Raw genomic sequence first — 23062 nt, forward strand, 5'->3', positions numbered from 1 at the left:
AAAAGTACCGAGAGCAGTTTCGAAAATACCGGGACAACGAGGCCCACAAGGATCGACTATCGTCGACAGAGGATCAAGGATCGATTATAGGCGGCGCGCGCAGCGCCATCGACGCCGGCTACCGGCGTGCCGTGAGCCCAGAGTCGTACACTGTTCGACGAGACTGCGGCGTGCGAACCATGTGAGACACCGACGGACGACAGAATATTGTAAGGCCACCACTTCAAAGTCGCGGTAATAGCGAACTCGGCGGGGACTCGCGTCTCTAGTAACACGGTTAAAATTGTTATCGATGCTATTATTAATTACTTTCGTTACCGAGCACTCGGGAGTGTCCGAAACGCGAGGCCCGTACCGAGATTCGCCATTAAAGTAAGAACTGCGCAGCCTCTCTCTCTCTCCGTGGAGAGCCGTACCGAGTCGACAGTCCAGAATTTTGTGTATAAATGTTAGACTAATTAGTTTCGTTCTTCTGATTGTCTTGTGTCGAGTCTTTAAGTCTTGTAATTTGGGAATGTCTTTCTCCCCCGCCTCCTCGATTGAAATATAATCCGGGATATGTTCCCCTCGGTAGCGATAAATATCGAACCATAATTGTGTTGTAACACCTCGAGGATCTACCGAGTCACGAGGCCGTAAATAAGTAATGTGAAACCGCAATCAATTTTCTAATATGAAATATATTTATTTAACTTTTATTTAAATATGTCAATGTGCCGATTTAATGACTCTCCTTCTCTCCGAAGCCCCGAGTACGACTCCCCGCATCAAGAATCCCGCCCCTCTGCCAATTAAGAAACTGAGTTACCGAGCTTAAACCGTCACTGTCGTAGAATTAATTATCGTGTTATTTTGAGTGGTGCGGCCTGACCGTACCTGGCGCCCAAGCAATCTGTCGAATTTTTGTGTGTAGAGATACCGAGAAAAGTGACGAAGTTGCGCGGCACTAGAAGGAAAAGTCCGTTGCAATATATAAACGATATAATTAAAGTCTGTCCGGAGGGATGTAGTATAAAAATGTTTGCAAACGATACGCTAGTGTATGTGACTGGAGGGAGTAGTGCGTAATTAGAAAGAAAAATGAATATGGCATTTGTTACAGTGAAAAGATGGATGAATACAAATAAATTAAAAATGAACGCAGGGAAAACGAAATATATGATAATTCGAAGTATAAGAAAAGAACTGAGAGGTAACATTACACTGAAATGTTTGGATGGAACGGAGATAGAGCGTGTGGAAAGAATGAGATATCTAGGCATAATTATTGACGATAGGTTAAGATTTAAGAACCACTGTGATTATATGCTAAAGAAAATAGGGAAAAAAGTGAGTTTTTTAAATAGAATAGGTAACTACATATCGGCATACACTAGATGTATTATATATAAGTTAATCATAGCGCCTCACTTTGAGTATTGTGCGACGCTGTTAATTGATATGGGAGAAACACAACTGAATGAATTGCAAAAAGCGCAAAACCGGGCCATGAGGGTCATATTGCAATGTGTTAGATATACCAAAGTGGAGAATATGCTGCAAGCGCTGCAGTTTATGTCCATAAGACAGAGGCTGAATTATAATGTGTGTATATTTATCTTTAAGATTTTAAAGAATATGTTACCGGATCAATTAAGAAATAAGTTAACAATAGTGGGAAATGAGAATGAAAGACAGACACGGCAAGCTGGGGACATTGTAGTACAGTTTCGTAGAACAACGAGTGCACAGAAGAGTGTTTTATGAGGGAGTGAAAATGTACAATGCCTTACCAGCTGAAATAAGACGAATCGAAGAATTGGAAGCGTTTAAGCGAGAGTTAAAGGAGTATATTGTAATTAATGTAAATTAGACTTGTATTTTACAAATAGCTGAGAAAGCTAATAAATATCAATGAATCAATCTCTCTCTCTCTCTCTCTCTCTCTCTCTCTCTCTCTCTCTCTCTCTCTCTCTCTCTCTCTCTCTCTCTCTCTCTCTCTCTCTCTCTCTCTCTCTCTCTCTCTCTCTCTCTCTCTCTCTCTCTCTCTCTCTCTCTCAGGTGAGTGTAGATAGACGTGTCTTTCGTCGCTCGTACTTACTTGCTGCTTTTCTGCCGTAATCTGCCTTTCTGGTCTCTAAGCTTGATTTTATTGATTTACCTGTCTTTATGTATATCTTGGAGGGACACTTGACCGCACAAAAGGATTTTCACGGACGCTTACCAGTCATTTTTCGCCGTCTGACATTCCGTGGTTGACGTTTCCTTGGTTTGGCCTATTTGTTTACCAACACGACTTTAACCGTCGATATGGATATTCGCAACAAAGACGGCACAGATGATTACAGTGGCGCGGGCACACAGGGACCGGATGACAGTGGCGTCGGCAGGCGAGGGCCAAAAAGGCAGTCTTCCAACGCTTCGACTCTAAATATGTCAGGTGAGTCAGAGAGATTTGACACGGTGAACTCCTCAAGAGTAAATGCGCTTAGAGCGACTGTCAACCGCCACACAGAGTCGATCTCTAGAGTGCTCCTTGGGAGCAAGGACTCGCTCGACAAAAGAACAACTATTGAGTCAGCTTTTCGTGCATGCCGCGATGCGTTTAAGGAGATTTCGGTCGTTCTACTGGATCTGCTCGAGGAGAGGTCCGCGTGCGCGGGCGTCACTGTGGGAGAAATCAAGCGTGCGGTTTCTGAGGTTATGGAGGCGCACGGCGGTCTGTGCTCGTCCGGGATGCGGGCTGAGGGTCGGGGGGAGGGATCCTCCTCTGCTAAGCGGCCCGAATCCTATGTGTCCGTTGTGGGCTCTGCCGGCACGGAGGTCCGTGTTTCAGGGGGACCCACGATTGAGCTTACGAACACCACGAGTTTTATCGTGGAGCCTGATAATAGGCATACAGATAAATATGCTTCGTCACAGGCGACTAAGGATGCGTTACATAGAGTTTTTAAACCATTGGACTGCGGTTTAAAGGTCAATAAGGTCTCACTCATGCATAACAAGGCGGTAAAAATCGAGGCATTGTCACCCGATCTGGAAAAAATAAAGATCATCCAGGTCTCATCCAGGTCTCGTTACTGCTGGCCTCATCGTGAGGGAGAATATTAAAATCAACCCTAAGCTGATAGTACATGGAATTCCTGTGGATTTGTCGGCGGAGGAAATTAAGGACGAGCTCGTCGCACAGAATCTCGATGGTGATCTCGGCGGAGATCTAAAAGTAATCTATATCTTTCCACCCAAACAAAATAAGCGCACCACCAGTTGTGTACTGGAGGTTACGCCTGAAATACGTAGCGCCCTGCTTGGACTCGGACGTGTCTACCTCAGATACGCTGAGTGCGCCTTCGCGGATCATATAAGAGTCCTGCAGTGCTACAGATGCCTGCAATTTGGACACATTGCTAAGAACTGCAAAGCACAGCCTTCTTGTGGATACTGTGCTAAGGGTCACGAGATGAGGGATTTCGATGCAAGAGATAGACCGCCTGAGTGCATGAACTGCAAGAAACACCAGGACTGTGCCCCATTCTCTGCAGGAAAATTAAGGACAAGATCGCGAACACCAATTATGGGTAGATCGTCACTTCATTCCGAGGACCTTAAGATGTGCCATGTGAACTGCCAGTCTCTATATGCGCACTTCGACGAATTTCAACTCTTTTTCAACAATGCTGACTACCATATCATCTGCCTGTCTGAAACATGGCTTCGACATGGCATCTCTGACAACATGATCAGGCTCCCTGGCTACACTCTCTTCAGATGTGACAGGGATGGGAGGAACGGGGGAGGACTTGCCTTCTATCTCTCTGACACGTTGCGGGTCTCGGTGCTCGCGAGCTCTTCCGGGTCTTCTGGTTGTAGACCTGAATACATTATCGCCGAGATCGCTTTCAAGGAATCTGCCAAATTACTCTTAGCCGTAGTTTACAGGCCGCCTAACGTAGGATACCTTGATGAGGTTTTTTGATTGTTCTTGGAGCTGCAGACGAACTACAGACACTCTATCATCATGGGAGATTTCAATGCCGCAACACTTGCTCCAGTGTACATTCGACAGCCAGCAGCTGTTCACCTTTGTTGCCTCGTCCAGCCTTCATCTCGTTCCGTTCGGACCTACACATCACCTAAGAAATTCCAGCACGCTCCTAGATCTCTGCATCTTAGATGACTCGGACAAACTCATTGAATTTGGACAGCATGAAGTCGCCTTTTTGTCGGCTCACGACTTGATTTATATCAAGTATGGTGTCAAGGTCGAGCGTCGGCGGGACAGGTCCGTGGACTGCAGAGATTGGCGCGCTCTGGATGAGTCTGCGCTGCTACTGGGCGTTCGTGACCTTGATTGGAGCAGCCTATTTTTTACTAACTGCATTGACGAGAAGCTCGACATTTTTAACTACAAACTTGTGGAGTTGCTTAACACACACGCGCCTGCAAGAAGACGTCATTTCAAAAACCTTCCTGCTCCATGGCTGACAGATCATATCCGCCGGAGTATGCGTGAGAGGAACTTGGCAAGGAGAACTTGGCGTAGAAAGAAAGGATCGAGACAATGATCGATACAAGGTATTATGCAATAGGACTCAGAGTATGATACGATCTGCGAAAAGAACGTACTACTTGAACATCTTCGGGGACTTGGACAAGGCTAACGCAGTTTGAGGCACACTGAAGCACCTGGGGCTGATCAAAGGTAAGGATTCAGATGCCAATCTATCCATCTCCGTGGACCAACTTAACGAGTTTTTTGCGGGCGACGCAATGGAGGTTGACTATGAGAATCATGAACTCTCTTTCTTGGCACTTCTGGAGGAACGTATGCCGATACAAGATTCCATTGGAGCCATATTCCACCGCTAATTATCGCTAAATTAATCTCTAATACCAAATCGAACGCGGTCGGCTCCGACGGTATACCGCTAAGATTCGTAAAGCTCACCATGTACTTTATCTTACCAGTCCTCGAGCATCTTTTCAATTTCTCCCTGCAGAGTGGAGTTTTTCCTACTGCGTGGAAGTCGGCACTCATCTGCCCAGTACCGAAAATCAAAAACCCCACGGCGGCATAACACTATCGGCCGATCTCCATACTGCCGACATTGTCTAAAATCTTAGAGCGAGCGGTCTGCGAGCAGATCTGTGGGTACCTCGAGGACTCTAATCTCCTGGATCCCTGTCAGTCCGCTTACCGCAGGAGTCATTCCATTCAGACTTGCCTTGTTCGTATGCTTGATGAGGTTAGACAGGCGGCTGATCGAAGGATGGTAACTGTGTCTTTTTCGACTTTTCCAAGGCGTTCGACAGAGTTGACCATTTAACTCTCATAAGAAAACTTAAAAACCTAAATCTTTCCAACTCAACACTATCCTGGATTTACTCTTATTTGATGGGTCGCACTCAGTCTGTTAAGGATCGTGCGGCGGGCACTTTGTCGTCTCCATCTTCTGTCAGAATGGGAGTTCCTCAGGGTTCGGTCCTAGGACTGCTACTCTTCACATTGTACTTGTCCGACTTCCGACACGCTTTGAGGTACTGCAAGTACAATTTTTACGCCGACGATTTGCAGATATATTTACATCTTGAACCTCATAGGGTAATTGAAGCAATACAACGAGTTAATGATGACATTCAAGCTGTTATCGACTGGTCGACTACTAATGCCTCATGTTGAATCCTGACAAGACACAATCTATAATTATTGGCACCTCAAGATACGTCAATTCTATAGACTTACTCTCTCTTCCAAAAATAATGGTTGGAACATCTACAATTCAATACTCATCATCTGTCAAATACCTCGGTATAACCATCTCTAACAACCTATCCTGGGAAAGTCAAGCGAATAATACAACCAATAAGATTCGGTCAGCTCTATACCGTCTTAAGCTCTGCAAATACCTGTTTCCAACAGCTCTTAAATACAGGCTCGTGACCACTCTGATTATGCCGTATGTGGACTACTGCTGTGTTGCCTACACCGACATGACAGCTGAGCAGAACCTTAAACTTCACAGAACCATCAATACGTGCGTGAGATTCTTTGTCAACGCTAGAGTGGACGAACACATCACTAAAAACCTCCACATGCTCAAAATCGATGTCAGACGGTCTTATTTTGTTTAAAATTTGTATTAAAATTTTTTGTATACAGGGTGTCCGGTAATTCGCGCCCCATCCGTCAGATGCAGGTAGAGTAGGTTAAACCTAGTAGAAAAGTCCTCTACCATTTTTCGATATTCGCAATAATTATTGAGAAATTAATTGAAATAGATTGGCCAATTCGCGCGGCCGACAAGCACGCGGCAAGAAAAGACAGCCCACTCGGAGGTCCAGCGTCATGCGACATTCGTAAATGTTATTATCTTTTGTCGATCGCTCCTCCCCGCGCTTAGCAATCGTAATATTATACTTTCTTCTTGCCGCGTACTTGGTAACTGTATAAGACTGGGCTGTCTCATCTCGCCACGCGCTTGCAGGACGCGCGAATTGGCCGATCTATTTCAATTAATTTCTCAATAATTATTGCGAATATCGAAAAATGGTAGAGGACTTTTCTACTAGGTTTAACCTACTCTACCTGCATCTGACGGGTGGGGCGCGAATTACCGGACACCCTGTATATAAAAAATTTTTTCTAGGGAAAATAAGGCACTTGATGGTGACTTTGACCTAGGGGTCAAATTTAGAGGTAATTTCAAGGTCAACTTATGCATGGATATATACATCTATACATGTATATATATGTATATATTTCTTACATATATAAATGCATGCATAGATGCATACATATATACAAATACATATACACATACATGTGTATGGTACATATATTGATATTACCTGTAATTTTCTATAAATTACAATGTATGCAGTACGCACAATTCGCTTTTCTCCTCTTATCAATAATTGAGAAAATAGCAAACAACCTGCTTACGAATAGATCGCCTGTGGAATATATTTTTTAAACTAGATTAAATGTTATATAATATAACAGAATATTATTTAATAATATACAATATATTTTTATGAAATGGGCCATTCCATCGCCCATTCCCGTGAGAACGCAACCATAATATATGTATTTTTTTCGTCTCTCCGATTTTAATTGCAAATGAGACATTTGCATTAGACACTTTTTGGCAACGATATTTATTAGAATTTCACATTTCTAAAATAATAATAAATTTTTATTAGTTAGGAAAAGGCGACAATTTATTTTCTGCTACAATTTTTAAAAAATGTTGCCTCATATGTTTAACATCAGTAGAATATGTCTCATTACAAGGATTTCCTCCTAAAGCTATAGTTGTAGCGAATGCTGCAGCATAGATTCCATAACACATGCTATCAGGTTGTGCTTGAACCTTTTCAAATATTATATTTTTATTTATTTGTGGATAACTGCGATGAATGTAATTTTTTTCTTTAGGCACCAATTTATTGTATGTACAACTGGGCAGACTATCGTATACTCGAAGCTTGGTGCCGTCAAAAGAAATACATCGCCAGGATCACTACAATTTCCTCCAATAATTTGTAAGCTTTTGTCGCTACGACTTGCTTCAATTATATGAGGATATTCCAAATATAGCACACTTTGTGTTTCAAAACAAGAAATATGTCTTATGACGCGCAAAAATCGGTCCAATGATTCGTCATTTATTTTACTATGTAAAGGTAATACATTTTCCTTTACTAAATAAAAAGGAGCAACCGAATTATCTAAAAATTCTTTTTGCTTTGCCATATCGTGTTCTGTTAGTTCTTGTGTATTTTTTGAGTAACTAATTACGATGCAATCATCATCTTGTTCTACATTCAAAGCAGTTATAATTGCTTCCATTGATAAAATATTTGATTCGATACTTGTTGAGCTTCTATTATATAGCTTGGATTTCTAATTGATATATGTCGATTATGCCGACTATCCAAGATTTCCGGAAGCATGCAATCGTAATAGAAACATGTTAAAAAGGGCAGCATTTGATTACTCCAAAATACATTGTCCCTATTAACACGTACTATTTTCAAGCTTTTTGGCGTCCACCACACAGCGAAAATACAATAATCTCGCTGCGTTATATTTAACTGGCCTTGAATTTGATAGAAAAATCGGTGATTTTGATTCATCTTATCTGGATTTTTCTTATCAAAGATGCCTTTCAGTTGGGGCAATGTTTTTATGGCTTCTTCCGCTGTTAAATGCTCAGCTGATAAAGGACATTTTATTTCTATCAGACCATCTTCATCTATGAGTCCGTCAGGAGAAGCACCCAAGCATGGATTTTTAATATCAATAAATAATCCGCTAGTTTTTATCTCCTTCTTTAATGTTACGGCCAATTCTTTTCTCGCAATTTTTTCCATTTCGCGACCATATTTCATAGCCGCAGTATCGATAGAGGGAGGAAATAAAATGTTTTTTACAGTCGCGGCGCAAGACGTTGTCGGTCTCATGCGACATACGATTCCAAAATTAGACGCCGTCAACAGTTCCTGTCTCAATGAATGCCACAAATCTGAATCACTTTGCTCTATTGTATTACGTTCGATTTGTCTTCAATTTTTCACATTTTCAAACAACTTTTCCAAATGATTTTGTCGAAGTTGTTCAAAAACATCGGGTAGAAGATCAGGTTTTTGTGATTGCGGACCGTAATGACAATCTGTTCCTGACTCCCTTTTACATTTTTGCCGTCAATTCACTTTCCGAGATTCTCTAGTTTTTGCAACTTTTGTTTGTCGTCGGTTTTCCACAATCTCGACAATAGGAGGAACATTTTTACCCATGCTATTATGCACTTCCGTAAGAACTTGTTGCGTATTAAATTGCACAACTGCCCCCGCAACTCTAGCATTGTAAGAGCCTCGATTACCAAAATTAATGTGCTTACCACCAATTTCTTTGCAGATTATCGAATTGAACGACTCTGCAGGATTGTTGGTGAATTTGAACAACAAACTGTCGGAATAAGCGCTTAAATATATGATAGCCTTCTCTACTCTTTGGTAAAGATCGTGTAACTTGAGAAACGGTACGTAATTTTTCTTCGTTTCATCAAGGTCACATATACGACCGCGTTCCTTACATCGTTTATGTTCACCAAATATGTGACTAGGAATGTTTAATATATCTTTTTGTAATTCTCTAGCTTTATCATGGTGAGGTTGCTCTTGTTTTGTTCGTAAATCAATTGCTTCTATCACTTCTTTTCGTATGTTCAAAATGTTGATCTTTACAACATTTCGTAGCTGGACGAAACCGCGCTTTCTATGCGTTTTTGCTGAGTTGTCTACAGCTTTTTGCATAGATTGCGAAGCAAATGATTTGTACATTCTATTTTTTTCACGGTCACCATTTGTTCTCGATATGGTTTGCTATCAATAATGGCCTGATAAACGTAGCTATCACCATCGGCAATAACTGTTCTAAAAATTAATCCATGCATTTCCAGGCTACTTTTAAAGCCTTCTGCAATGGCATCGCTCTCCATCTTTGTGGAGCTTGCGTTACGATCGAAATTTTTATAGCATTTATGGTCTCTTGGTTCGATTCCGTTTCGTTCCGCTACATTGCATATCGTGCAATATTTATTGCGGACACCGACAAAGAGAATCTTTTTCGTGTGGTAATCAATTATAGCACCAACACCGGAAAGAGAATCGTAGGCGTTGCCATACGATTATTTCATCCAACTACCATCCGCTATTACAGTTATATACGGAATACCGTTTATAACATCGTTCCTTTCGAGAGCGAGTTGCTTTTCAATTTGGCCAGCCATTTTCATGTTTTCCATGGCTGTTTTCTCAAAATCATCTACTAACATATCTCGATTTTGAATATAAGTTTTATCGGACATACATCGAATATTCATGGTTGCACACAGCTCTTCCAACTGGGCATAACCAATTCCCACTGTAATAGTTCCGGCTACAGCAGCCTTATTAATGTCCAATATTTTTGGATCTTCGGGTTCTGACCAGATGTTTGCTTTAGTATTGCACATTTGGCACTTGAACCCCTTGGTTTCAGTTGTTACGACTTTCCAATCTTTAAATTGGCACTCTATTTCTGCTATATGATCATAATATGTTCTGTGGATTTCATTCCACATATGAGAAATGTCGACAATGCGACGCCCTTGAGGCATGCTTTCCTGGATACGATTTATATCCAGAGGGCTATTCTCGATAACAAAATGATTGTTATCTTCGCAAAGTTCGACATTTTCATTACACATATCTGTTTCTGAAATTGACTACAGGCATTGCACTTTTTGAATACTAACTTTAGAATCCATCGTATCGGAGAATAATTTCCCCGATTTTTGAAAATCGATGGATTCATTGCTAGTATCCTTATATGTACTATTCCTAGAGTCATTTTCCTCTTGGCCTTTGATTTGAGGCTTCATGATTTTCCAATCTTTAAATTGGCACTCTATTCTTTTCATATGATTATGGAATGATCTCTGGAGTTCATTCCACATACGAGAAAAGTCGACAATGCGACAGCCTTGAGGCATGCTTTCCTGGATACGATTTATATCCAGAGGGCCATTCTCGATAACAAAATAATTGTTATCTTCGCAAAGTTCGACATTTTCATTACACATATCTGTTTCTGAAATTGACTCCAGGCATTGCACTTTTTGAATACTAACTTTAGAATCCATCGTATCGGAGAATAATTCCCCCGATTTTTGAAAATCGATGGATTCATTGCTAGCATCCTTACATGTGCTATTCCTAAAGTCATTTTCCTCTTGACCTTTGGTTAGAGTTTTCATGAGTTTCCAATCTTTCAATTGGCACTCTATTCCTTTCATATAATTATTGAATGATCTCTGGAGTTCATTCAACATATAAGAAATATCGACAATGCGACGGCCTTGAAGCATGCTTTCCTGGATACGATATGTATCCGGAGGGCCATTCTCGATAACAAAATAATTGTTATCTTCGCAAAGTTCGACATTTTCTTTATACATACCTGTTTCTGAATGTGATTTCTGGCATTGCATTGTTTCAGTACTAACTTCTGAATCCATCGTTTCGGAAATTGATTGAACTGATTTCTGAAAGTCGATGGATTCATTGTCAGTACTAATTTTTGTGCTTCTGGAGTAATTTGCCTCTTGCGTACTGCTGGACTTCAATAACTGTTGTCGCCTACTAAGAAAAATAAATGGATTAATATTTTGTGAAATATTACTACAAAAAGAAGAAATAATTTTATTACTTTATAATTAAAAAAAATAACTGCAGTCTTTTGTTTATAAATCTATCTAATACAGAAAATTAACTATTTTATACTACAAAAAATATTTTGAAAATAAATGTCTATATTTTATAGTAAACAGAGCACACACAGATGCAAACTGCTTTTTACATAAAATATTACCAGCACACGAATAGATCGCCTCTGGATTTTTTAAAATAACCAACACACGAATAGATCGCCTCTGAATTCTTTTAAATAACCAGCACACGAATTGATCGCCTCTGGAATCTTTTAAATAACCAGCACACGAATTGATCGCCTCTGGATTCTTTTAAATAACCAGCACACGAATTGATCGCCTCTGGATTCTTTTAAATAACCAGCACACGAATTGATCGCCTCTGGATTCTTTTAAATAACCAGCACACGAATAGATCGCCTCTGAATTCTTTTTAATAACCAGGACACGAATAGATCGCCTCTGAATTCTTTTCAATAACCAGCACACGAATTGATCGCCTCTGGATTCTTTTAAATAACCAGCACACGAATAGATCGCCTCTGATAGGAAGTAATAACCAGAGCGCACATGCAAAGCGCATCTGGTGTTACAGCCAGCTCACGAATAGATCGCCTCTGGCACTAACTACTATAAAATAAAATAAATTTTTTTTATATAAATATAAACAAAAGACTGCGTTATGGTTGAAAAATTTTTATGTCAATTTTATTATACATATACAAGGTGTTCTATTGCACACAAATATCTCGTAAAATATGCACGATACGGAAAAACATTTCAAATAAAGTTATATTATTTGATCCAAGAGGGGACATAAGATGGTGCTGTTTCGTTTGTTTTCCGTCCGGTTGAAGGAAAACGATAATAGAGAGACCGTTAAGGCGCCGGTGACATCGGAGACGAATTAACAGAGATAGGATCGATTCACTAATTGATATGAGTGTTGTAACCGTAAACACTATGACCCAACCACGACCTAAAAACCCACAAAAGAGAACGCAGAATCAGCATTTCAAAAGATATAGCGCGCGCCTCGAAATCAAAAACGCAACCGATACACGCGTTAAGACATCGCGACACATTCGAGATCGTAAAACGCAGACGATGCAAAACGATTGCATACATGCGACACATTAACCGAAAAACAAAACCTACTTTCGGGTAATATAAGCGCGCCTGATTAACTCCTCGGGGCCGTATTCCGAACCGAGGGCGACAAGTAATTACATCTAATCTATTGTGAGGACGCGCTGCGATTCGACATACCAAAGAATTGTACACGTGAGTTGGAATAAACTCTTCTCTTGTGACCAAAGTGTTCTTTTCACCACCCTCGACACTCGGAGTCCTAACTCCTAAGACGAACGGACCCCTCAAAGTATCCTACAAATCCCGTTGTACCCTGAGAGGCACAACATGAGATAGATTACGATACGTTTTACGGAGATCTTTATTCGGTCACTGTTACCGATGTACTGCTCGAGCGGTGCCGTACACAATAAAATGAGGCGTACAGCTGTTCGACTCGGTGTTGACAAAGGCGAGTGTTGAAAAAACAGTAAACACTCGACTCGTGAGAGATTTAAGAGGCACCAAACTAATACGAGATCTAACGTCTATTTACGGTTTTAAGAACAAGGAAACACTGTGTAACAAATAATTTTCTGTCTCTTAAGGACGCTTGAATCCGAACGGATATAATAACGAATACTATGACGGGAGCATAGTTTCCGCTAATTTGGATTGAAATAATCGTTAGCTTTTTGAACATTTATTCCGCCAGCCTTGACAACCTGGTGGTTGTCGAAATATGGGATGACGCGTTTTTCGTGAAAGATGGATTAATTTCCATTGGAGTTACGATTCAGACGGTAATATACATAATTTCACGAGGGGTCGTTTCAGAATGGAGCTTTGTGTTCTGACAGTGGCGACGCGGACGAGTCCGTCTACTCCCGGATGAACCTCGATTACTCGAGCGAGGGCCCATTTCGACGGTGGCAGTCTTTCGTCTTTGACGAGGACCAACGTTCCGATTTTGAGTGTTGGCTGAATCTTGAGCCACTTGTTAGAGACTTGCAGGTGATGCAAGTATTCGGTAGACCATCTCGTCCAGAACGCTTCGATCATTTTTCTTAAAAGTTGCCAACGGGATAGACGTCCTGCTGGAATTTCACTAAGCGAGGCCTCTGGAATGGAGGTGAGGGCCTCCTCTATGAGAAAATGACCCGGCGTTAAGGCGGTGAGGTCTGATGGTTCTTCGGAAAGGGCGCAGAAGAGTCGAGAGTTGAGTGTCGCTTCTATCTGTACTAGGAGGGTGGTGAGCTCTTCATAGGTCAGAATGGTATCTCCTACGACTCGGCGGATGTGAAATTTTACGGATTTCACGCCGGCTTCCCATTTCCCACCGAAATGAGGTGAAGAAGGCGGGTTGAACTTCCACGAAACCCCGTCGTTGGCGAGAGCGGAAGCGATGTGATGCCATTCGCGTGAGCTGGCCTTGAAGAGTCGCTTCAGCTCTTGATCGGCTCCCACTAGATTGGTGCCGCAGTCACTATGGATGGTTGAGCATCCCCCCCGTTGTCCACCACCTTGGCGTGGTGGGGGGGCTCACCCTTCGCAAGGGGATAGCCTTGCGAGAGGTGCTAAGAGTGGACAGTGCCTTATATATCGAGGCACACTTGCCCCCGGTCTCTGAGGGCTCCCCCTAGTTTCTGGGGGTTCCTCCTCGACTGTGGGAGTCTTCCCGCAGTCCTGGGGGACGGGGCCCACTTCCCTGTCAGAGCTTCGGCTCGTAGGTGGTAAGGGATGGCGACCCGGAATACAAACGCCCGGTGGCATGGCACCGTTAGGAGAGGGCATTGCACGGCGCTTCGGCGCTTGCCCTCCCGCCGTGCAGTCTGCGGCTTCGGCCGCCGTTTTTGCGTCGTGTCTCTGGGGGGTGTTTTTCGGGGTTTTTCCCGGGGGATGTCCCCCCGGAGTCTCGGGGCTTCTCGGCGGCGGGGGCCGCAGGGGGAGGGGACCAGCCGTGACTACCCGAGCGGCTTTGCCCGGAGGGAGTCACGGCGGTCAGTCGCCGGGGCCGCTCAGACATTTCCGAGGCGGGGCCCGGCGACGAGAGAAGGGCCTCAGGGTGCTGGTTGGGGATCTCCAGGCTGGGTAGCCTGTGTCCCCGTCCCAGCGTCCCTGGGGTCAGCCGTTCCCGGGCCACTCGGACGTATTCCGAGCTCGGGCCGAGACGTCGGAGTAGGCCACGCGTGGTTACCCGAGGGGCTTTGCCCGGAGGGGTTACCCGAGGGGCATTGCCCGGAGGGTGCCACGCGGGTCTGCCGCTGGGGCCGCTCGGACGTTTCCGAGGTGGGGCCCAGCGGCGAGAGTATGTACTCCTGGCCGGTCGGGACCGTTTCCCCTTCCGAACCGGCCGGTCAGGAGAGGTGTTGTCCCCCCACTGGCAGGTGATGTTGTGACCGGTCGCTATGACGCGAGTCTACAGATTTCAATATTTCTGCCTATACGGCTAATAATACGAGGTTCCGAGTACACTGACTCACCTTATATGTATATGCTTCAGGTTGTTCATCACGATCGCCAGAAGTTTTATCCTACCAAACTCCAAGGGTATCCGAAACGCCCGTGCGCCACGTCGACTAATTTTCCTCCGGGTGTAAGTATCTTGGCCACGATACTCTCCCGCTCGATTCAACGTCGTTCACTCTCCTGGTATGCCGCTTTATTACATTAATATTATTGACGGCGGAAAATGACTAGACACAGAAAGGATCTGAAGGAAGAAAGAGTTCAAACACGCACTTCTATTTCAGATATCAAATATTATTTATTATTATCAGAGGAACATTCCTCAAGATGGAATCCACCGGATTCACTTATGGAAAAACACAGGGCATCATTGACCCCAAGGTCGTTGCTGTACGACGTCTCGTTACAGTCAACACATTCCTTTGCACACACGGCAAGTTCACGTGATCACGCTTTCACAGACGTGCGTCGCGATGACGTCACGCTTACAATGTTCGCTAAGCGCCGCGGTAAAGCGTGGAGACTCAATATATGTACGGCTCCGCAGCGCGAGGCAGTTAGCGCTCGATTCACGATTACGCGAAACGCTGGACCGCAGATATACCCGATTTAGTTAGTATAAACCGGCGGCACGACAACCCCGAGACTACCAGGCTGACACGTTCAGCTAACTATCTCTATTTAACGAGACACTTGTCCCGGGACAACGACTGTCGTACAATGACTTGTGAATTTACTATTCGACTAACGAGTTTTGCCGAATTAACGACCGTACTTGACTTCGTGCCGACTGACCACGATCAGTGCGTGTCTCGCGTTTATATAACCTCAGGCTCCGCCCAACACTTGTTACGGAGCATCGCCATTGCGCATACGCTCTGAATCCGGGGAACCATATTTAATTCATGGCTAATATTACCCGCGACAAACTTGACCGCTTCCATTTCAACCTTTACCCCGTCAAGATTAATACCAAGTAAATTATCGCATGCCGAAGTTAACCCTTACCATTACAACCTTAACCCTGTCACAAATTATTCAGAGTTAATTAACGCATGCCGATCTTGACCCTTACCATTACAACCTAGACCCTGTCATAAATTATCCAGAGTTAATTAATGCATGCCGATCTTGATCCATCACTTAATACCGACGATAAATAATTGCATGTCATTCTTGACCTTTCATACTCTATCGCATATAAATAACCGCATGACACTAATGAACAATCCGATGGGTAATATTAGTCATACATCGTCACCAGAATCAAGTAAATAAAAGTATTTCGCAGAACCGCATACACATCTCTGCAGAAAACAGTAACGCTCCAAACATATGCATACCCTTCTACTCGCGTCGTTCAATTATTCATACTTCATGCTTAAATACTCTCTAGTCGCCCTACAATAAATATATTATAATTAAAGCATATAAATAACACATTATTGCAGCTCGCACAACCACATAGGAATAACAATTGGATATGTAAGTTTCCCCAAATATAATTCAAAATAACTATAATTTTAATAGCAAGAATAAGAATAGCAAGTATTATAAAAGGTAAGTACAAATAAAGTTTCAATTATGAAAATGAAATTATATAGTGACATAATTAACCCGCTCATGGATAGGACTAACAAAGTTACAACACACAAGGTAAGTATCAAAGGAAATATCTTTATTTTCAGGAAACATAACGCTGCCGTATATATATATATATATATATATATATCTATCTATCTCTCTTTGCATATAAAAATATAAAACCATATCACAGCTTACTGCCGCAGACTAGAGAGATAACTTTCGAAATGTAGTCAACATAAAAACATAAATCTGATATTGATGTGGCAAAATTTACCTACATAAGTCATAACGTAATATAACTTTCTTGGCATACATAACATATCACGCCAAGTCCTAAAAATAACCTTAAAATTAATACACGCCATTTATGCGTTCAGTCGATGACTGTCTAACAGTCATATTGCATCAATGTTTCTATTTTGTCGAAGATCCGGACGACGATGGACCACGAGATCTGCTACGCTCCCTGTGCTCAGCATGGCTGGTCCTCTGCAGTCTCACACGAGACTGCATCTCCACACCAGGAGTTGGTACGCGTCGACTGGGCGATGAGGTCACCTCCGTCGCCGGTCGCAATGTCACCGGCGGGGGGACGTGCTGGTCGCCACGGCGTGTAGGGCAGGGCCGGGGAGCGGCGACCCTGTCCAAAGCGTCCATGGGGCCCCCGAGTGGCGTCACCTGCGGAGGTGCCTCCGTTGACGGAGGCGGGGGACCCCCGAAACCCGATGGGGGAGTCAAACCCTCCATGGGGGAGTAAGGGGCTCGGAGTCCTGTGCCGGGGGTGCGGTATCCCCCCGGCCCGCGACATAAGCCGGCCCCCCGGGAGTCCCCGGGGCACCGGCTTGGGGGGCGATTCCGGTCATGTTTCGGGTCGTCCCCTGGCCGGTGGGAGATACGCCGGCCGGTCGAGCGTCCGCAGGGAGTGGGAATAAGTTAAAATGAGCTGCACAAATATCAATTAAACTACTATTAACAAGGGGGACGAGGAGATCACGGGCCCCCTGGGTCCGCGATCTTCTAAGATCAAACTTAAGGGCATAAAACAAGTGTCTGTTTCCTTAGAACGAGTAGGCATCACACCTTGGATAGATCCCGCGCAGATACCCCTACCAGAGGGTAAAGACGCGGAGACCGAAGGGGAAATGACAGAGGACGCCTCAGTTGGAGACAACATGAGCATCCCGGACTCTGATGGAGGACCTCTCCCTAAGAAGAGGAAGCGTGGACGCCCCGAAACGACCGGGGAATTCAGGAAACGCCGGGCTAAGCAAGAGGCAGAGCTGGCCATAAAAGCAGCTCAGGAAGAGATGGATATGTTATACCCTACCACGCCGGTGAGCGATAGGCAAGCGTGGCAAAAAATGGAAATCCTGACTGCTGATCTCTCAGAAGAGATTGCGCAAACGCCGCCACTCGAGGTCGCGGCAAAGGGAATAGAGAGTGCCACACTCTTAAAGAAGTGCGCTCTAATAAGCAGAAACCTCAAAGGAACTGTACAAAAGGATATGAAGGAGGCGGCCTGCTACCTACAGGCCGCAATAGCCGCTCTGGCTGTGATGTCCACGCCGGCCGCGGCCACGGAGCATAGCGACCAAGATGGCGGTAGAGAGATGGAGGCGCTCCAGAATAAGGCACTCCAAACTAAGGTGCTCATTCTGGAGGGCGAAATGAAGCGCCTTAAAGAAGGAAGAGGCAAAAACAAGGGGAAAAAGCCCCAAGTTAAGCCGATAGGGGAAACATCTGGTGGGGAGAACCCTGATAGGGTCATGGAGAGTAGTCCTCTACCCCCGCCGGCCCCGATGATGGTGAAAATGGAGGTGGACGTAGCGGTGATGCCTACACCGAGTGCAGCGCCACCACCGGTAAACAGACCCCCGGTAATGGGGACCGTTAAGAGGATAGATGATTATCCTCCTGGCATAGGCCAGGAGGATATGCGTGTAACCTCCACGAGGACCAGTTCGGATTCCGCGAACATAAGTCAACGACGGACGCGATTCTGCGCGTCCGATCGTTCGCGGAGTCCGAAGCTGAAGAGGGCAGGGTGGTGGTTGGTGTATCGTTAGATAAAACCAACGCTTTTAACACCCTGGGGAAAGGTGAGGGGCGCCCTTGAAGAACATGGCGCCCCTCCATATCTCGTGGAGGTCGTAAAGGCCTACTTTAGAGACCGTGGCCTAGAGTACCGGGACAAAACCGGTGCTCAACGCGGAAGGAAGGTGTCGTGTGGTGTCCCACAGGGGTCAGTGTTGGGCCCCCTGCTGTGGAACATCACGTACGACAAAGTGCTCCGTTCTGCCCTCCCTCCCGGCTGCCGTGTCGTCAGCTACGCAGACGACACAATAGTGCTGGCCGGGGGGAACGACTGGGGGGACGCAAAAGGGAAGGCAGACTTAGCGGTGGCCTGCGTGGTGCGCGCTATAAAGGAGTTGGGCCTTAAGGTGGCTTCCCACAAACGAAAGCCATCTATTTTCATGATGGCTCCCAGGGGAAGCCACCAAGGGCCCAAGTTATCGTGAACGGCATCCCCGTCCAGCTGGGGCCAAGTATTAAGTACTTGGGGCTCTGGCTGGACGGTACTTGGCGCTTTGGCGAACACTTCAGTCGTCTGGCCGAGAAAGCCAACGGGGTAGCGGCGGCACTCAGTCGCCTGCTGCCCAATCTTGGCGGGCCAGACGACCGGGTTAGGAACCTGTATGCGGTAGTGGTGAACTCGGTGACCCTGTATGGGTCACCGGTGTGGGCGGACGAGGCGGTGGCAACCCGAAGAATAAAGGATATCCTCCGTAGAATACAGCGGAGGATGGCCATCCGCGTCGTCCGCGGGTACCGAACAGTGTCGCATGCAGCGGCCTCGGCCCTTGCAGGACTGCCCCCCATGGAGCTCCAGGCGTACGCCTATAAAAGAGCGTACGAAAGAGTTAAGGAGCTCCGTGGGGAGGGCTTCAAAATAACAGAGAGGGTCCGAGGCATCGTCAAGGCGCAAGCCCGACGACGATTGATGGAGGAATGGGGGGATTGGCTAGAAAACATCCCCCCGTCCAATTCGGGAAGGAGGGTCGTCGGGGCTGTGAGGCCTGTCCTAAAAGAGTGGGTGAAGACTGGCCTCACGGCTGGATGTCGTATCACGTGACACAGATGTTCGCCGGACATGGATGTTTCGGCGAATACCTGTGTCGAATAGGGAAGGAGCGCACCGCGCAGTGCCACCACTGCGACGAGGACAGGGACACGGCGCAGCACACGCTGGAGTTCTGTCCAGCGTGGGCTGAGGAGCGCCGTGTCCTTGTCGAAAAAACTGGGGAAAATCTGTCGCTCCCGGCCATTGTTGCAAAGATGGCCGGGAGCGAGGAAGTATGGGAGGCGGTCTCCTCCTTCTGCTACAATGTCATGACGCAGAAGGAGGAGGCCGAAAGAAAGCGGGAAATACGGGGAAGAGGGAGGAGACTCCCTCTCCCCCTGAATCCCGGGAGGAGAGGGACGACCCTGGGCGAGGAAACCGCCGTAGTGGGGGCCGGGGGGAAGAGAGCCCGAGACGAGACGGAAGACGGCGGCGGAGGAAGGGGGAGAACACGAAGACCCCGTCACCGTCAACAACAACAAGCCCCCCCATGACAATAACGGGGAACTTAGGTTCCCCAAGACACACGGGGGGGGGCCGCCTCTATATGAGAGGCGGCCAGATATAACGGGATGTTGGGCGAGGGGCGCTATGCCCCCCTCGTCCAAAATAGAAAGGGGATGAGGCCCATTTGGGCGGTGTTGTTTGGCCGGGGGTGCTGTGCCCCCCGCCCGGCATTACAAAGGAGGCCCCTTAGGGGGCGGAGTTGTAGTCCGAAAAGGAGGGCGGGGGCGGGGCTTTCGCCATGCGGCCGCTGGCCAGGCGGCTCCCGCCCCCGCCCCTGCCGAGTTCCTCCCCTAGGGGAAGGCCTCGGCGCTGCTCCCGGACCGATGGTCGAATCCCGCATGGGAGGGAACCGCGGTCCGGGGGCAGGGGGACCACAGGGACTCATTAGGAGTCCCATTGCACGTGGTCCCCCCGGGTAGGGACGCGGCAGCGGGTGTCCTCTCACCGGTGCCTTAGTGCGCCGGTGGGAGGGCATCACTGCCTGCGGACGGGTTTTCCCCCCCTCCTGGGGGAACTCCCAGAAGTCGGGCTCCCGGAGCGTTGCCCGAATCTCTTTTCCCTTTGGGAGGGAGAGGGAGCCTCGTTCCGGAAGCGGGGGGTGGCGGCTCGAACGGGATACTCGAGCCGTGACCCCGCCTCCCAAACTTTTTGGGAGGGCGCGGCGTGGGGGTTGTGCCCCCCTGCGCCGCAACCGGGCTGGACCGCACGATGCTTTCGCGGGGGAGAGTATCTTCCTCTCGGGAAGATGCTCTCCCGGGATAGGTAAGGCCAGGTGATGGCGGGAAGTGATGCAAATGCTAGTTCCCCGCCATCACTGTAAGCGCCAGCGTAGGCACCCGCTGTGGTTTTAGTGAGGTAGGTCTTGGACCCCCTGATCGATCCATTCGTGAAACGGTCAAGGGGAACAAGGAGTCCCACATAACCCTCATCCTCTACCCGGAGGAGGAGGGTACCATGATGGTTTCCACAGCGCCAAAAAAAAAAAAAAAAAGGCGGATGAATGAAGTAGGCCCGAATCTCCACGAGGAGCAGTACGGATTCCGCAAGAATCGATCAACAACGGACGCAATATTACGCGTCCGTTCTCTCGCGGAATCCGAGACTGCAGAGGGCAAGGTGGTGATTGCAACAGCGTTGGACATCACCAACATCTTTAACACCCTGCCCTGGGGGAAGGTGAGGGGCGCGCTTTTAGAACATGGCGCCCCTCAATACCTCGTGGAGGTGGTGAAGGCCTATTTCAGGGATAGGTGCCTAGAGTACCGGGATAAAACCAGTGCTCTTCGCGGTAGGGCTGTGTCGTGTGGTGTCCCGCAGGGGTCAGTTTTGGGCCCCTTGCTGTGCGACATCACATATGACAGTGTGCTCCGTTCTGCCCTCCCCCCGGCTGTAGTGTCGTCTGCTACGCGGACGAAACTATAATCCTGGCCGGGGGAAGTGACTGGGGGGACGCGAAAAGAATAGCGGACCTAGCTATAGCGTGCGTGGTGCGATCCATAAAGGGATTGGGCCTTAAGGTGGCTCCCTACAAAACGGAGGCCATCTACTTCCATGATGGCTCCCGGGGGAAGCCGCCGAGGGCCCATGTCATGGTGGACGGCATCCCCGTCCAGCTGGGGCAAAATCTTAAATATTTAGGCCTCTTGCTGGACGGTACTTGGAGTTTTGACGACCACTGCGGTCGTCTGGCTGAAAAGGCCAACGGGGTAGCGGCGGCACTTAGCCGCTTGCTGCCCAATCTTGGCGGGCCAGACGACCGAGTGAGAAGGCTGTATGCGGCCGTGCTGAATTCGGTGACCCTATATGGGTCACCGGTGTGGGCGGACGGGACGGTGGCCAAGAAACGTATCAGGGATGATCTCCGGAAAAACCAGCGGAGAATGGCCATCCGCGTCGTCCGCGGATATTGCACGGTCTCGCATGCGGCGGCCTCGGCCCTCGCGGGAATGCCTCCCATGGAGCTCCAAGCTCGTACTCACAAGAGAGTGTACGAGAGAATCAAGGGGCTCCGTGGATGGGGTGTTAAGATAACTGAGGGTCCGAGGGGTCGTCAGGACACAAGCCCGACGGCTCATGATCGAGGAATGGGGGGAAAGTATGGGAAACATCCCCCCATCCAGATCGGGCAGGAGAGTCGTCGGGGCCGTGAGACCTGTGTTGGAGGAGTGGGTGAACAGGTCTCACGGCAAGATGTCGTACCACGTTACACAGGTATTCGCCGGGCACGGATGCTTCGGCGAGTACCTGTGTAGAATAGGAAAGGAGCGTACCACGCAATGTCACCACTGTGAGGAGGACGAGGACACGGCGCAGCAGACACTGGAGATCTGCCCAGCGTGGGCAGAAGAGCGCCGTGTCCTCGTACAGAAGAGTGGAGAGGATCTATCGCTCCCGGCCATCGTTGCAAAAATGGCCGGGAGCGAGGAAGTATGGGAGGCGGTCTCCTCCTTCTGCGCCGTCGTAGTAGTAATGTCGCAGAAGGAGGAGGCGGAAAGAGAGCGGGAGTGACGGGAAAGAGGGAGGAGACTCCCTCTCAACCCTGAATCCCGGGAGGAGAGGGACGACCCCTCCTGGCTGCCTAGGCGAGGAAACCACCGTGGTGGGGGCCGGGGGGGAAGAGAGCCAGTGGCGAGCCGGGAGACGGCGGCGGGGTAACGAGAGGAAGAGTGAGGAGACCCCGTCGCCAACAAAGGCAGGCCCGGTGACACTGAGGGGGAACTCAAGTTCCCCTAAACGTCACCGGGAAAGGGCCGCCTCCCTAAGAGGCGGCCAAACAGGAGGAGACTGGGGAGGGGCTGTGCCCCCCTCGCCCGGTGGAGAAGAGGAGGAGGAGGAAGGCCCCTTCTTTGGTGCGCTAAGGCTGGGCGGGGGGCACTGTGCCCCCCCGCCCGGCAATAAGAAAGAGGCCCCTCCGGGGATGGAGTTGTAGTCCATGGAGGTGGGCGGGGGCGGGTGTCGCCCGGCTGGAGGCCGCTCGGCGAAAGCCTTGCAACCGGGAGTCGGGCGGCATCCGCCCCCGCCCCTGCCGAGGTCCACCCCCAGGGGAGGGTCTCGGCGATGCCCCCGGGCCGAC

At 47.5% G+C, this 23062-nt stretch overlaps 1 protein-coding gene and 1 pseudogene across 1 annotated transcript; one reads left to right on the top strand and one right to left on the bottom strand.

Annotated features, from left to right (window-relative positions):
* Positions 1 to 7178: 7178 nt before the first annotated feature.
* Positions 7179 to 10214, bottom strand: LOC145947554 (uncharacterized; annotated as a pseudogene).
* An 11872-nt stretch (positions 10215 to 22086) lies between these two features.
* LOC145947558 (uncharacterized) lies at positions 22087 to 22497 on the top strand. Its single transcript, XM_083057352.1, has one exon. The coding sequence runs from the start codon at positions 22087 to 22089 to the stop codon at positions 22495 to 22497; it is 411 nt and encodes a 136-aa protein (XP_082913478.1).
* The last annotated feature ends 565 nt before the right edge of the window (positions 22498 to 23062 follow it).

This window comes from Prenolepis imparis, unplaced genomic scaffold (assembly GCF_030444845.1).
Source record: "Prenolepis imparis isolate NDT839.2.m4 unplaced genomic scaffold, iyPreImpa1.0 SCAF_99, whole genome shotgun sequence".
NCBI lineage: Eukaryota > Metazoa > Arthropoda > Insecta > Hymenoptera > Formicidae > Prenolepis > Prenolepis imparis.

Excerpts from the sequence above, each read along its gene's own strand:
- LOC145947558 (XM_083057352.1), top strand. The coding sequence starts at position 22,087 with ATGGGAAACATCCCCCCATCCAGATCGGGCAGGAGAGTCGTCGGGGCC.